At 42.6% G+C, this 12265-nt stretch overlaps 1 protein-coding gene across 1 annotated transcript; it reads left to right on the plus strand.

The window, feature by feature from the left end:
* The first annotated feature begins 3396 nt into the window (after nt 1-3396).
* Nucleotides 3397-10377, plus strand: LOC100719424 (PRAME family member 20-like). The gene is made up of 4 exons (XM_063235225.1): nt 3397-3725; nt 4094-4681; nt 5405-5834; nt 10357-10377. The coding sequence occupies exons 1-4, from the start codon at nt 3397-3399 to the stop codon at nt 10375-10377; spliced, it is 1368 nt and encodes a 455-aa protein (XP_063091295.1).
* The last annotated feature ends 1888 nt before the right edge of the window (nt 10378-12265 follow it).

Below are 12265 nucleotides of genomic sequence, written 5' to 3' on the forward strand. Positions count from 1 at the left end.
AGTTACCAAGTTCTTTGGGCCTGATTGAAACTTAGGATCATCCTGCCTCCAGCTCACAGATGCTAAAATAAAGTTCATGAACTACCACTCATAATTATGGATTTTTTTAAAAACCTTTCCTTCTGTTCCTTAAAATTATTATCAACTTTCTGGTTATATGAATGGATAATTTACACCTTCCTTTTCACAAAAAGCTAAAAAAAAATGTATGCTATATTTTTTAAAGTGTCATTTGGCGTGGTGGCTCCCAACTGTAATCCCAGCAATCTGGAAGCTGAGGAAGGTAGATCACCAGGAATTTGAGTCTAGTCAAAGATAGTGAGTTCACTGCCAGACTAAATTACATAGCAAGACTGTCTTCACAAGCAAAACAAAACAAAGCCAAAAAATTTATATTTCATATCCAACTGCATCTGTAAGTGGTAAATTTCACACATATGAGAAGAAGGTGTGAAAATCTGCATCTCAGCATTTTCCACCCTAACTTTAAAGTGCACTATGCTTTGTTACAAGAATGTCACCATTTCTCACTCAAAATACTTCAGGAGTACATGAAATGGCTGTGACCCAGGAGGAAGGGAAAAAGGGAATTATAATTTTATTTTATATTTTAATTATATTTTTGTAGACTTGAAAGTTTCTATTGAATGGATTGTCTTTAGAGTTGTATCTGTGAGATTATAAGAAAAGGGAGTTGATGATAGCAATAGGAACTTTGGGGGCTACAGTGAAATTTCAGGGTCTGACACATAACTGGTATTCAGAGCAAGATATCAGAAAACTTCATGTTATGTTTGGTTTGCTTTGTGTTTGTAGCTCATGCTGGGATAATTATTTTTGTATTTTTTAGACAGGGTCTCTATGCAGTTCAGCAGGCCTTGAGCTCACTTTATAGCCTGGGCTCATCTCGAAATCACAACTATCCTGCCTCAGCCTCCCGAGTGCAGGGATTACAGATGTGAGCCACCACACCCAGCTATACTGGACTAATTTTAAACTCACTTTATAGCCAGGCTGGCTTTGAACTCCAAGGGCTCCACTCTTCTTGCCTTCAGAGTGCTGGGCTTAGAGGCATGGCCACCACACCTGACTGACACCAGCAATTCCAAGGGGGAACACCAGAGATTGCCTAAATCAATCCTGACTTACAGAGTGAGGTGCTAACTCACCTTCTACTTGATGGTGAGGTAACTGAGGGATGTTAAGGCCTCTGCCCAAGGCCACACAACTCCCAGGGGGCAGCACCAAGAGAGAAGGTGGGGAAGAGAGGAAGTCCTTATGGTCCGTCTCTCCTCAACCACCCCACCTCCACCTCCCTGGGGGTCTCGGTTCCTCTTGAGTCCATACCCTTCTCCCTTCTTGTGTGTTCTACTCTCAGCCCTTGATCCTACATTCTTTAACTTTCACCTGCAGCTCTAAAGACAAAATCCTCAGAGTCCTCATTGTCCAGTGAGTGTAGGTGATAAAGGAGCCACTGGGAAAGGGTGTGTGAAGACGGAGGTATAGCAGAGAGAAATGTGGAAAGCTGCTTGTCATGGCAGTGGTCATTTATTTCTGTTGCATGGACTAGCAAGAAAAGCTCATTCTAGGGTTGGGTAATAAAAGGGGAGACAAACATTCCTCAGATTCACTGGAGAGACATGGAAGAGTGTAGAAAGTAAGGAACATTCCAGAACCATAGATACTACAGAGTTTGAGCAGATTCTCTACTATTCTTCACCCCAAATCCTCAATCAAGGAAGGAAATCAGAAAACTTCCCCAAAAGAAAAATTGAGGAACAGGGTACAGTTGTGAGCCCCATTCACAGATAAGGAAACCTGAGATTTAACAATTTAGCCAAGCCCACTCAAAGCACTGCGATACAGAATTGAATTCTGGTAACACCTTTTTCCCAGATTTCCACACTCCAACATAACAGCATCTCTTCTGTTTTGTTTTCCAAACCTTTCCTGTTTGTTAAGGTCATTTGTCTACTCTCTGCTTTTCTACAAACTTCCCTATATTTCAAGCCCCATCTCCACCAGCTTCTAATTCATCTACATTGGACCCCATAAATTAATAGGGGTAATGTTCCTAGAGCGTCCAAGTATTGTGAATAGTAATGAATTTCGGCTGAGGTCAGAAAAATGCCTGTAAATGCTTGTTTTCACATTTTAAAACCTGAAAATGCTGTCTCCTAAGTTATGCAATTTATTTATTTTTTAAACATCTGTGTCTGATTTCTTTCACTTTTTAAATTCCATTTTATTTCAAAGAGAAAATAAGAAAAAAGAAAGATTTGAAACATGTTATTCATGGATCAGCCATGGTACATACATTGTGCACTAGTATCCCCACATTATTCATTCATCTGTGTTCAATTGTCTCAACAGTACCAGCAAGTGCTGGTTTCTTTGACATAATCTTAGGGCTTTAACAAGAGGAAAACTGAGAACTCTTGAGATAGTTATGTGCTGTGTAGCAACCTGTTACTATGCAAGAATGCTGGTGCAACTGCCAGAGATGATTACAGTACATCAGTCAATCAAAAGCAAGGAGAACTAAATAATATTCTTGGATTGACTACTTGAAAACCTCACATGAAAAAAAATTGTGGAAGACTTTTGGGGTTTCTGTAAAATTCAGGAAGTTCCTGCAAACAAATACAAATCAGGGTTTAAAGAAAAATTCATGAATGACAGAGGCCCTAAATTCTGAACTGTGACTTCCTGAGGTTACACTATATTTTAATTCAACCAGAGGTTTCACAACTTACAAAATTCCCAAACCAACAGCTCACACTACTGAGTGTTCATTCTACTGAGTCTCTATTTCCACTTCCAGGTGATGGATGAACCAAGCCAGGGAAGCAAAAGGGAGGCAAAAATAAAAAACCTGTCTCTGCTCCTGCCAGCTCTGGTGTAGGACAGGAATCGAGGATTCTATCATTATTTAAAATAAAAGTTCATGGTATTCATTTCATAGTCTACATATTTGTTTTAGCAAGTGTATTTGGGAATTTAGAGACTGGGCCATATGACTTTTCCATTTTCTTGGTTACATTTCCTTGGAGTGAGCATGAGAATATTTTTCCACAACACATGGGAGTCAGTTTCTGATTTCTTGGTTCCCATTTCGCAGTGGGTGCAGAGTTCAGGTTGCTTAGTTGGAAATGCTCAGGTGTTGCTATCACCTTGCTTCATCTGGGTGCTAGCAGGCAGCAGCAGTCCTTTGGGACAATAAAAACAAAATAGATTTGGGACAAACTGAGGACTCTGCTACCCTTCTTGAACCAGGGACTGTTTGGCAGCACATTTGTTTCCCAATGGGTGTGAATGTGTGTCTCAGCCAACCCTGAAAGGATGTCTCTTTTCTCAATGTTTCCCCAGCATCTCCGGCCTTCCAGATTCACCAGGATGAGCATCCAGTCCCCACACAGACTGCTGAAACTGGCAATTCAGAGTCTGCTGAATGACAAGGCCTTGTCCATGATGGCCATGGAGGATTTGCCAGGAGAGCTCTTCCCACCAGTGTTCATGGAGGCCTTCACCAGGGGACACACTGAAGTCCTCAAGGCCATGGTGCTGTCCTGGCCCTTTCCCTACCTGCCCTTGGGAGCCTTGATAAGCGTGTGGAAACCAAGGAACTTAAACACTCAGGTGGATGTTGTCCAGGTGCAGAACAGGATGTTACAAGCTGTGCTGGGTGGGCTCGATGTGTTCCTGAGCCAGAAGCTTTGTTCCAGGTGAGTGTAACCCAGGCATCCTGCAGGAAGGGCCATGGGTTTCGAGTCAGGGACTGAAAGTGACAGGGAATGTAGGGGCTAAAGAGTGAAGCAGAGGCTTCTGCTGCTGAGTGACACACAGTCCGAAAAGCCTTGCCCACTGCTAAGCCACTGAGACAGCCAGAAAGGGAGGACAGCTAATGCTGGAGGCAGCAGTTAAAGGAGCAAGAAGTCCCTGAATCCTGCCATAGCCACTAGAAGTAAAAACTGGACACATCCAAGGGGCAGTAGGAAAAGAAAATAGCAATAAAATCCAGAGTTGTGGACATCACAGGAGGAAACTGGGTGCCAGGCTCAATTCTTAAGTCTCCTTCCTGGTCTACTCACAGGAGGCTGAATTTGCAAGTGCTGGATATGCGGGATGAGAACCAGTACTTCTGGAGAGTCTGGGCTGCAAATGACTTGGAAGCCTCCTCCTCAGAAGTCATGAGGAAGAGAAAAACGGAGAAGACTCTGCCAAGGATAGCAAAACAGCAGCCACTTACACTGATTTTAGATGTGTGGCTCAGTGAAAAATATCTGAGTCCATTCCAATTCTCCCTCCTCAAGTGGGCCCAAGAGAGGGAACACCTAGTGCAGCTGGATTGTACGAAGCTGTGTATTACAACAAAGTGCTCTGAAAAGATCACAGAGGTCTTGCAAATGCTGAACCTCGATTCTGTGCAGGAGCTGAGTGTGGGTCATTACTGGACACTATATACCTTGGCTTCTTTTGCCCCTTTTCTGGGTCAGATGCGAAATCTTCACAAGCTAGTTCTGTGTGACATCTCTGTGTTTCCTATTCCTAATGTTCACCCAGAGAAGAGAGATCTGTGGCTCACCCAAATCATGTCTCAATTTCTTAAGCTGGGACATCTACAAGAGATTTATATGAACTCTGTCTCCTTCGTGGAAGGCCACCTGGACCTGGTACTCAGGTAAGAACTGGGAGTCTTTCTGCAGATTCAGAAAAGAATTTCTCTGTTCATAAAAGATGAGGGAACATGTGCAGTGTACCATTCATGGGAGATGTGACAGAGATCAAGCACGGGAGTACCAACACATTGATATTTTTCATTCCTTACTCCTATAAAATAGTGACACATAGCCATCATATTGGAACAGACAGAAAGGAAAAGGCTTCCAGAAAGCCAGGAGATGGGGATCAGATATTGTGAAAGCAGGTGTGTGACTTCTTCCTCAACAAGCCTATTAAGCATAAGGTGCAGATAAACACCAGGGCCTTTCTCTGATCCTCCTAACAATCACTATGAGATGCCTCTGCTCCATGGTGGGCCAATCACCAGATGGGAAGTATAGGAAATTGGAGATAATAACAAGGAACAGAGGTCCATGACAGGGAACAAGGACACATAATCTGCTGAGAGCTTTTTGGGCAACCTGTCTTGGCCAGATCTTTTCTGATTTTTCCTTCCTGTTTGTGTCCTGTCACCCCCATCAGGAAAGAGCTGAGGTTTTCTGCTTGGGTGTGAGGAAGGGGACTGCCAAGGTTAAAGACCCAGCCACTCAAACAAGTGGTGGAAGATTCGTGCCTAAATTGGGCTGACTCAAACAGCACTTGGTCCTCCATGTTGCTGTTTCCCGCCAGCCCCTAATTTGCACCACCAAGTGCCAGGCCTAACCAATTGTTCTCTCTGCAGGTGCCTGATGTGTCCCTTGGAGACTCTCTCATTAACTCACTGCCAGCTTTCACATACTGACTGGAACCGGATGCCCCACTTGGAAATCACCAGACACCTAAAACACTTGGATTTGAGTTACATAAAACTGACTGATTTCAGTCCTGAGCCCCTCAAAATTCTGCTGGAGAATGTTGCAGCCACCTTGAGCATCCTGCATTTGGAAAATTGTGGGATCACAGATGCTCAGTTCCATGCCTTATTCTCTGCCCTGAGCTGCTGCTCCAGGCTCACTGCCTTCTGCTTCATAAGGAATTTCATTTCCATAGACACCATGAAGAGCCTGCTGTGCCATACCACCAGGATGAGCAATCTAAGGCTGGAGCTACACTCTGTTCCTCAAGAGGTTTACATTCCTTCACATGGTGTCAACCAGCAGATACAGAACCAGGTTCAGGAAACAATTAGGAGCATCATAAAGCCACTAAATCATCCTAGGACAGTCTGGTTTTGTAATTTTCACTGTGAATGCTGTTGCACCTGGCCATTGCATAACATTCACCTCAGTCCATGCCCTGCCTGTGTCCCTGTCTAGCTGAATGTGCATATCATATGTTTCCTTCTGGGCCCCAGGAGCACAGAGCTCTTCTGTCAATATGGGTGAGACAAGGACAGGATGCAGCAACTTTGAAGGATCATTGACTTTAGAGCAGAAATGACCTTTGTGTACCTGGGTTCTAGACAGGATCAAAAATATGAATTTGAATTTGTAGATGTGAATTCATTATTGAGATAAATATGTTGATGAATGTAAAGGAATGATCAGAAATAGTGTGTCATCTGGTTTCCTTCTGACCATTTTACCTGATTTTCAGCTTAGAGCTCATGAATCTCAGTAACTGAGGGGAAAAGGCCCTGAGCTTTCTGATCAGTGAGGTCTGGCCTCAGGAACTCACAGAAGCAAGTAGAGATATTCTGTATTGTGCATTCCCTTACCATCCTTTACTTTTTCTTAGTCATACATTACCTCCATGTTTCCTGCTTTTTCTCCCCCTTTCTAACATGCTCATGTTGCTGAGCTCATCTTAGAGCCTTCCCACTGAGATGCAGCTGTAGAGATTTTTGATTCCAGGCAACATCCTTCTGAATGTCGGGGCTGGGCTTGCCCTTGTGAGTGCTAATGCATGAAAAAGTTGTGCTGCCAGAATAGACCTTTGTACTTGCTTTTTCCTCTTCATTCTGTGCCTCTTTTTTGGAGTAAGCTAAGGTTATCAACTTCAAATACACTTCAAAAACCAACTCACTAAAGGAGAGTTTCTGGTAGCATTGTAGAAGTTGGGATCAGAAACACACCTGCTGTGGGAGGCCAAGGATGAACTCAAGGTATAAGAAACAAATGGGGAGATCCCGGGGAAAATCAGTCCATGTAAGCTGCTGTGACACCAAACCACACCCACTAGGGACACACTCAAGGCCTGTAACAGCCTAAGAATAAGGAGAAAAACTCCTTTCTGGGGAAGTGTTAAGCTGATCAAAAATCCTTTACACTCCTCAGAGGTGTGTCTTGGTGACTCATTTTTTGGTCCTTGGCTACAAGCACAAAGTGCTTCATTGCCTGCCCAAGGGACAGCCACACTGCTGGAGTGGAAGTGACACAACATTGTATACAAACAAAGCAAAACAAAACAAGGAACAGAGATGTAGCTGGGGCTAAGGCTTACTTCTTAACCATTACACAAAACACAGAACAAATCAAAACAAAAGGCCACTATGTCTTTCAAGGTTACTTTGCCTCAATTACTGAGCTGCTTTTTACTTAAAACTGAAGTTTCTTCAGCCTCATTTTAGTCTCCTTCAGACTGAAATCCCTGGCCACTGTCCATGGATCCTTTCTGCCTGGAAAATGTCCTCTATGGGAAGAACCCTGACAATAAAGGTGAAGGCCACTACTCACACCCCCTAGGATAACCGGGTCTTGGTTTGCACCTATGTTTCCTCCTCTCCAATTTCCCCAAGAGAAAGGGGAATGTGGGACCCTCTCATTCTCCCACAGGAGCTGTGCTCTCAGCTCTGTGGCAGCTCCCATCTTTAGATTTTACCTTCTCAAGCAACTTCCACTGAATTTCTTGGTTTTCTCATGCTGAGAATTCTTCCAGGCCTTAGATCAGATCCTGTAATTACGGGACACAAGTTATGGATTGTTCTGAGGGTCCCATAGAAACACCCAGAGCCACCTGCCCAGCACCCAGCTTACCGCGCCTCTCAGGAACCAGTTCCCTGCCTCAGTCTGAAACGTCTCTCAACCCTCAGTGGCTCCTCTCTGCCCCCATGATTGTATATGTTGTCTGCTGTGTTAGGGGACAAAATCCCAAATCAGGGTTTCACAGTTTGCTAATATGTGTTGGCAATAACATCAGTATCTTTCTAAAGCTGTCAAAAACCTGAACTTGTGTGTGTGTGTGTGTGTGTGTGTGTGTGTGTGTGTGAGTGTGGTGTTGGGCCTGGACCTCAATTTGGGTCTCTACATTATCAGAATGTTTTCATTTTAGTTTTCAGTTTGAGTGCTGATTCGCTGTGGCTCTCGTTTAGGAACTTGTGGCCTTTACTCTTATTCCAGACCCGGCACTTGTTATTTTTTATTTTAAGACTGCCCTTATCAGGAGTGGCAACACCTGCCTATAATCACAGCATGCAGGAGCATGAGGCAGGAACATCACAGCAAATTTACCATCAGCGTGGCCTACACAGGGAGTTCAAAGCAAAACCAACCAAAAAATGCAGTGAGGCTGTCTCAAAAAACAAGCAAGCAAGCAAACAAACAAACAAACAAAATAAAACACAGACTGGAGTCTGACTTAGTGGCTGTATTCCCAGGATGGACTTGATTTTTGGCTCCCCTGCCTCAGGCTTCTAAAGGGCCACAAACACATCCACCACTTTAAGTGGCAAATCTTTGTGACCTACTGTAGTTTCATGGATTAAACCAGGAGCTTGCACATGTCAGGCAAGCAGTCTGTTACACAGCTACACACAGCACCAGCCCTCTGCCTATTACATAGTTTTCACAGATTGAAACATTATTCAGATTCCATGATGCCAGTAGGTAATGGACATTCCCACCATGACAGTGCTTCTGAGGAAACCCCATACAGATAGGAAACACTGGTTAGGAGTGGACATTCAGGTAACACTGTAATGCTTTAAAGGAGTTCAAGTGCTATACTGCCCTAAGTGCTTTCAAAAATAGTCTTTCATCATCACACTCTGTCATCTTGCACGGTGGCCTGTCCCCATCCTGCAGCATGGGTTTTTTTTTTTTTTCCTGCTTTTGCTTGGGCCCAAACTCACTCTCCAGAACCTATTTCTTTTCCTGTATTTAATCAATCATTGCTAATATTTAAAAAAAGAATAGATTTTCAAGAGCACAGTGTGATGATACATGGGCACATTTGAAAGATTGGGGAGCTGCCACATCGTCTCTTGTTAACTTCAAAATATCTCACATACCTCCAACATAGTGAAATCTTGTGAACAGAACAGAATAGAACCAACAAAAACAAAAGAAGCAATTCAATACAGGACTTCAAAACAAGATAATAGTAAATCCAAATTATAAATCAAAAGATAAAGATAATATATCATTTGTTTTTCAAATACTGGCCCATGCCATCAGATATAATAAAATTAAATGAGACAAAACAGAATAAAACCAAACAAAATAAAACACTGAAAATGCTACAGGACTTTAGAACAAAATAATAGGGAATCAACAATAGTTACCATCTCAGAAAGAGATCTCCCATAGATGCTCTGTTGTGTTTTGTTATGTGCCAACTAGATGGTCAGACTACTGGGTTTATGCCTCAAAGTCAATGGAACACTAAACACTTCAAGCATTAAGTTTTATTTTACTTCAACAGCTGTCTCAGCCTGTGTTTCTCCAGATAAACCAATAGCTTAAGGCATCAGTAGGGGTAGGAAGGACCTTGGCTCTTCTTTTTTTCCTAGCCCATGTGGCAGAAAGAATTGGTGACTGCTTATCCTCCCCATGGCCCTCACATGGTACAGCCACAGGAAGGGGTTGGCATCTAGTGCTCCTTCTGTTGGCCCATGGGTGGCCCAAAACACATAACTTTTCATAGTCAGATTGACAGTGTATGCCTCTAGTCTCTATGTATTGGGAAGCTGAGGTACAAGCACAATTTCAGGACTAGCCTGGCTTAGGTAGCAAGAGTCTATCTCAAAATAGAAAGAGACAAAAATCTTAACAAGTAGATGAGCAGTAGATGTCTATCTTGCTTATTTTTCTCCTGTTGCTTGGATGAAATACATGAAACACATAATTAGGTAAGGAAAGGTTTATTTAGCTCATGATTGAGTATTTTTGGCACTCCAACTAAAGTTGAGAAATGAGGAGAGCGACAACAAGAGACCTTTAATGCAAGCACGGGAGAGATGCACACTATGAGAATGCAAGTGCTGTTTCTGGATAAAGGTTTCAGGGTCACTTACCCTATGGTCTTGGGGGAGGGATCTGATTAGCTAACAGTGATGGATAATCGCCATGTCTTAGTATGTGAAAGTTGGGGATTGGGGAATCCTTGGTGTCCACTGGAGTGAAAGATAGGAAGTCTATTTTGGAGCTTGTAGCACAGGACAAAAAAAAAACGGACAAGATTTCTTTTTATGCTCCCCTCATCATGTTGAATCATTGCCTTGATGATGTGGCAGATTCATGTGGTTAGAAACCTATCTGGTCATGGTTTGTGGAGGTTTCAATCAATAAAGAGCTGGCTCCAAGGCAAGGTGGCATGTCACTGGGGCAAAAGTTCAAGTTGGTGAAAGACAGCAGAAGCAAAAAAGCAAAAGTAGGGGAGAGCAAATCTTTTTTCATCCCTCATATTCTATGAAGACAACTCTCCCACCAGGGAAGATGTAGCATTCATAAAACCTCATTGCCTCTTCTTACACAGAATGAGGATATTTACAAGTAAGGACCCTGGCTCCCAGCCCAGTTGAACTTCTCAACTTCTCAAGTAGACTTCATGTATCAACCATAACACTTCCCAAGTTTGGACTTGCAGTAGGATGCGAACAAACAAACAAACAAAAAACCTTTTCCAAAATTTATTTACTGTTTGAGACAAGGTCTTGCTATGCAACTTAGGCAGGTCTTGAAATCACTATGTAGCCCTTTCCTGCCTTGAACTCATACAATCAAAATCCCACACCCTTCCCAGCATGGGAATTATAGTCTTTTGCCACCACACCCATAAATTCTGCAAGAAATTTTGACACAAGACCCATTGGAACTACCCATTATCTGTGATTATGCACTGGTAGCTTCTTTAAAATCTTGGAAGACTAAACCGTATGATTCTGGACAGATTCATGCTTTGTTTTGATTAAGTACACAGCACACATGATATACTGCGGTGAGTAGGGACAGTGGTCTGCCTCTCTAACCATCAACACACTTCCCCTGTTCTCAGGAACAGGGGACAACAGGGACAAGTTCACAAATGCAACATGGTTTTCCATGTGGCAACCTACTCTTCAGGATTCCTCACAAAAGCAGAGCTCTGGCAGCCAGCAGGGCTGCAGATGGGAGCACAAGGCTGCCTCCATCCCTAGTTCAGCTGATTCCAAGTTATGGGACAAGCCTGCCTCCTGCTGGTGATTCAGGCCTAGTGAGAGCAGTTTGTGAGGGGGACTGTATTCTGCATGGCAGTATCTAAAATTTTTAGTAAGAAATGCGCTTTTGGTAAAAATAGTGGTTTTGGCATTGACATAGATAACAAAGATGTATATTTATTTATAAAATGGTAGCAGAGTCTGGGCATGGTGTTTCCCCATTTATTCCCAGAACTCTGGCAGTGGACGGAAGGATGGTTGTGATTTCCTACCCAACCTGAATAGTTCACCAGATCCTGCCTCAAAATAAAGATTCACCCGGTGTCGTACTTCACACCTGTACTCTCGGAACTCTGGAGACTGTGGCAGGAGGATCACTGTAAATTCAAGGTCAGCATGAATGCAAGAAAATAAGTAAAGATACTGTCTCAGATAGATAAATCAATCAATCAGCCAATCAATCAATCAATCAGTCAGTCAATGAGTGTCTTCACAGAACTACAATGTACCTCATTGTGAATCTATTGAAATCAACCCTATGTACTGAAAATAAATAAATAAGCTGAAGTATGCCCTTTGATAAGCTCCAATATGTAACACTCCTGCCTAGCCTGCCACCTCTCTGGGATTAAAATTCCTATCATGTTCACTTCAAATTGCTATATATTACTAAAAAGAAATGAATTCCTTTTCATGAATGGGGTTAACATTCCATGAATTCATGACTGAATTTTCTCAAAGATTTTGTCAGTTGAAATGATCATGATTAGTTTGTGTTTTTTAGTGCTTTTTGTTTGTTTTGTTTTTTGGCTTATATTCCTTTGAATACAAAGCCAGTAAAATGGTTTTTGAAATACTAGTAAGTTTTCTGTTCTGTTTATTTGTCCAGTTTAATTTAAAAATGTCTTGCATTCTTCATGGATATTTTAAAGGCAGTGTTTTGCTTTGAAGTGCAAGCTGAGTATGATCTCATTGTGTAGCCCAGACTTCTGGCCATCCTTTTGCATCAACTTCCTAAATGCTGGCATCACAGACACGTGCCACCTCATTCAGCTCTTGAAGGATTTTTAGACTTCAAATCAAGCTTGTACTTCCTATGGACCTTCTACCCCTAATCCAGTCTTTCTTCCCTATTGGTCACAGTGCTAGATTAGGCAATTTCCTAGAATCCTAAAGTCAGGGATGAAAAGAAGCTGTTCAAATGCCACTCAAAACCTGTTGTTCTTGGCTGTGTCTGCGTGGCAACTC

This window comes from Cavia porcellus, unplaced genomic scaffold (assembly GCF_034190915.1).
Source record: "Cavia porcellus strain 051 isolate PalLab524CR breed Dunkin Hartley unplaced genomic scaffold, mCavPor4.1 scaffold_25, whole genome shotgun sequence".
Taxonomy (NCBI): domain Eukaryota; kingdom Metazoa; phylum Chordata; class Mammalia; order Rodentia; family Caviidae; genus Cavia; species Cavia porcellus.

What these genes read in the sequence shown, in the direction of transcription:
- LOC100719424 (XM_063235225.1), top strand. Translation starts at nt 3,397, where the DNA reads ATGAGCATCCAGTCCCCACACAGACTGCTGAAACTGGCAATTCAGAGT. An exon ending in AGCCAGAAGCTTTGTTCCAG is followed by an intron (nt 3,726 to 4,093) that starts GTGAGTGTAACC and finishes GTCTACTCACAG; the next exon opens with GAGGCTGAATTTGCAAGTGC. An exon ending in ACCAGCAGATACAGAACCAG is followed by an intron (nt 5,835 to 10,356) that starts GTTCAGGAAACA and finishes CTTCTTACACAG; the next exon opens with AATGAGGATATTTACAAGTA.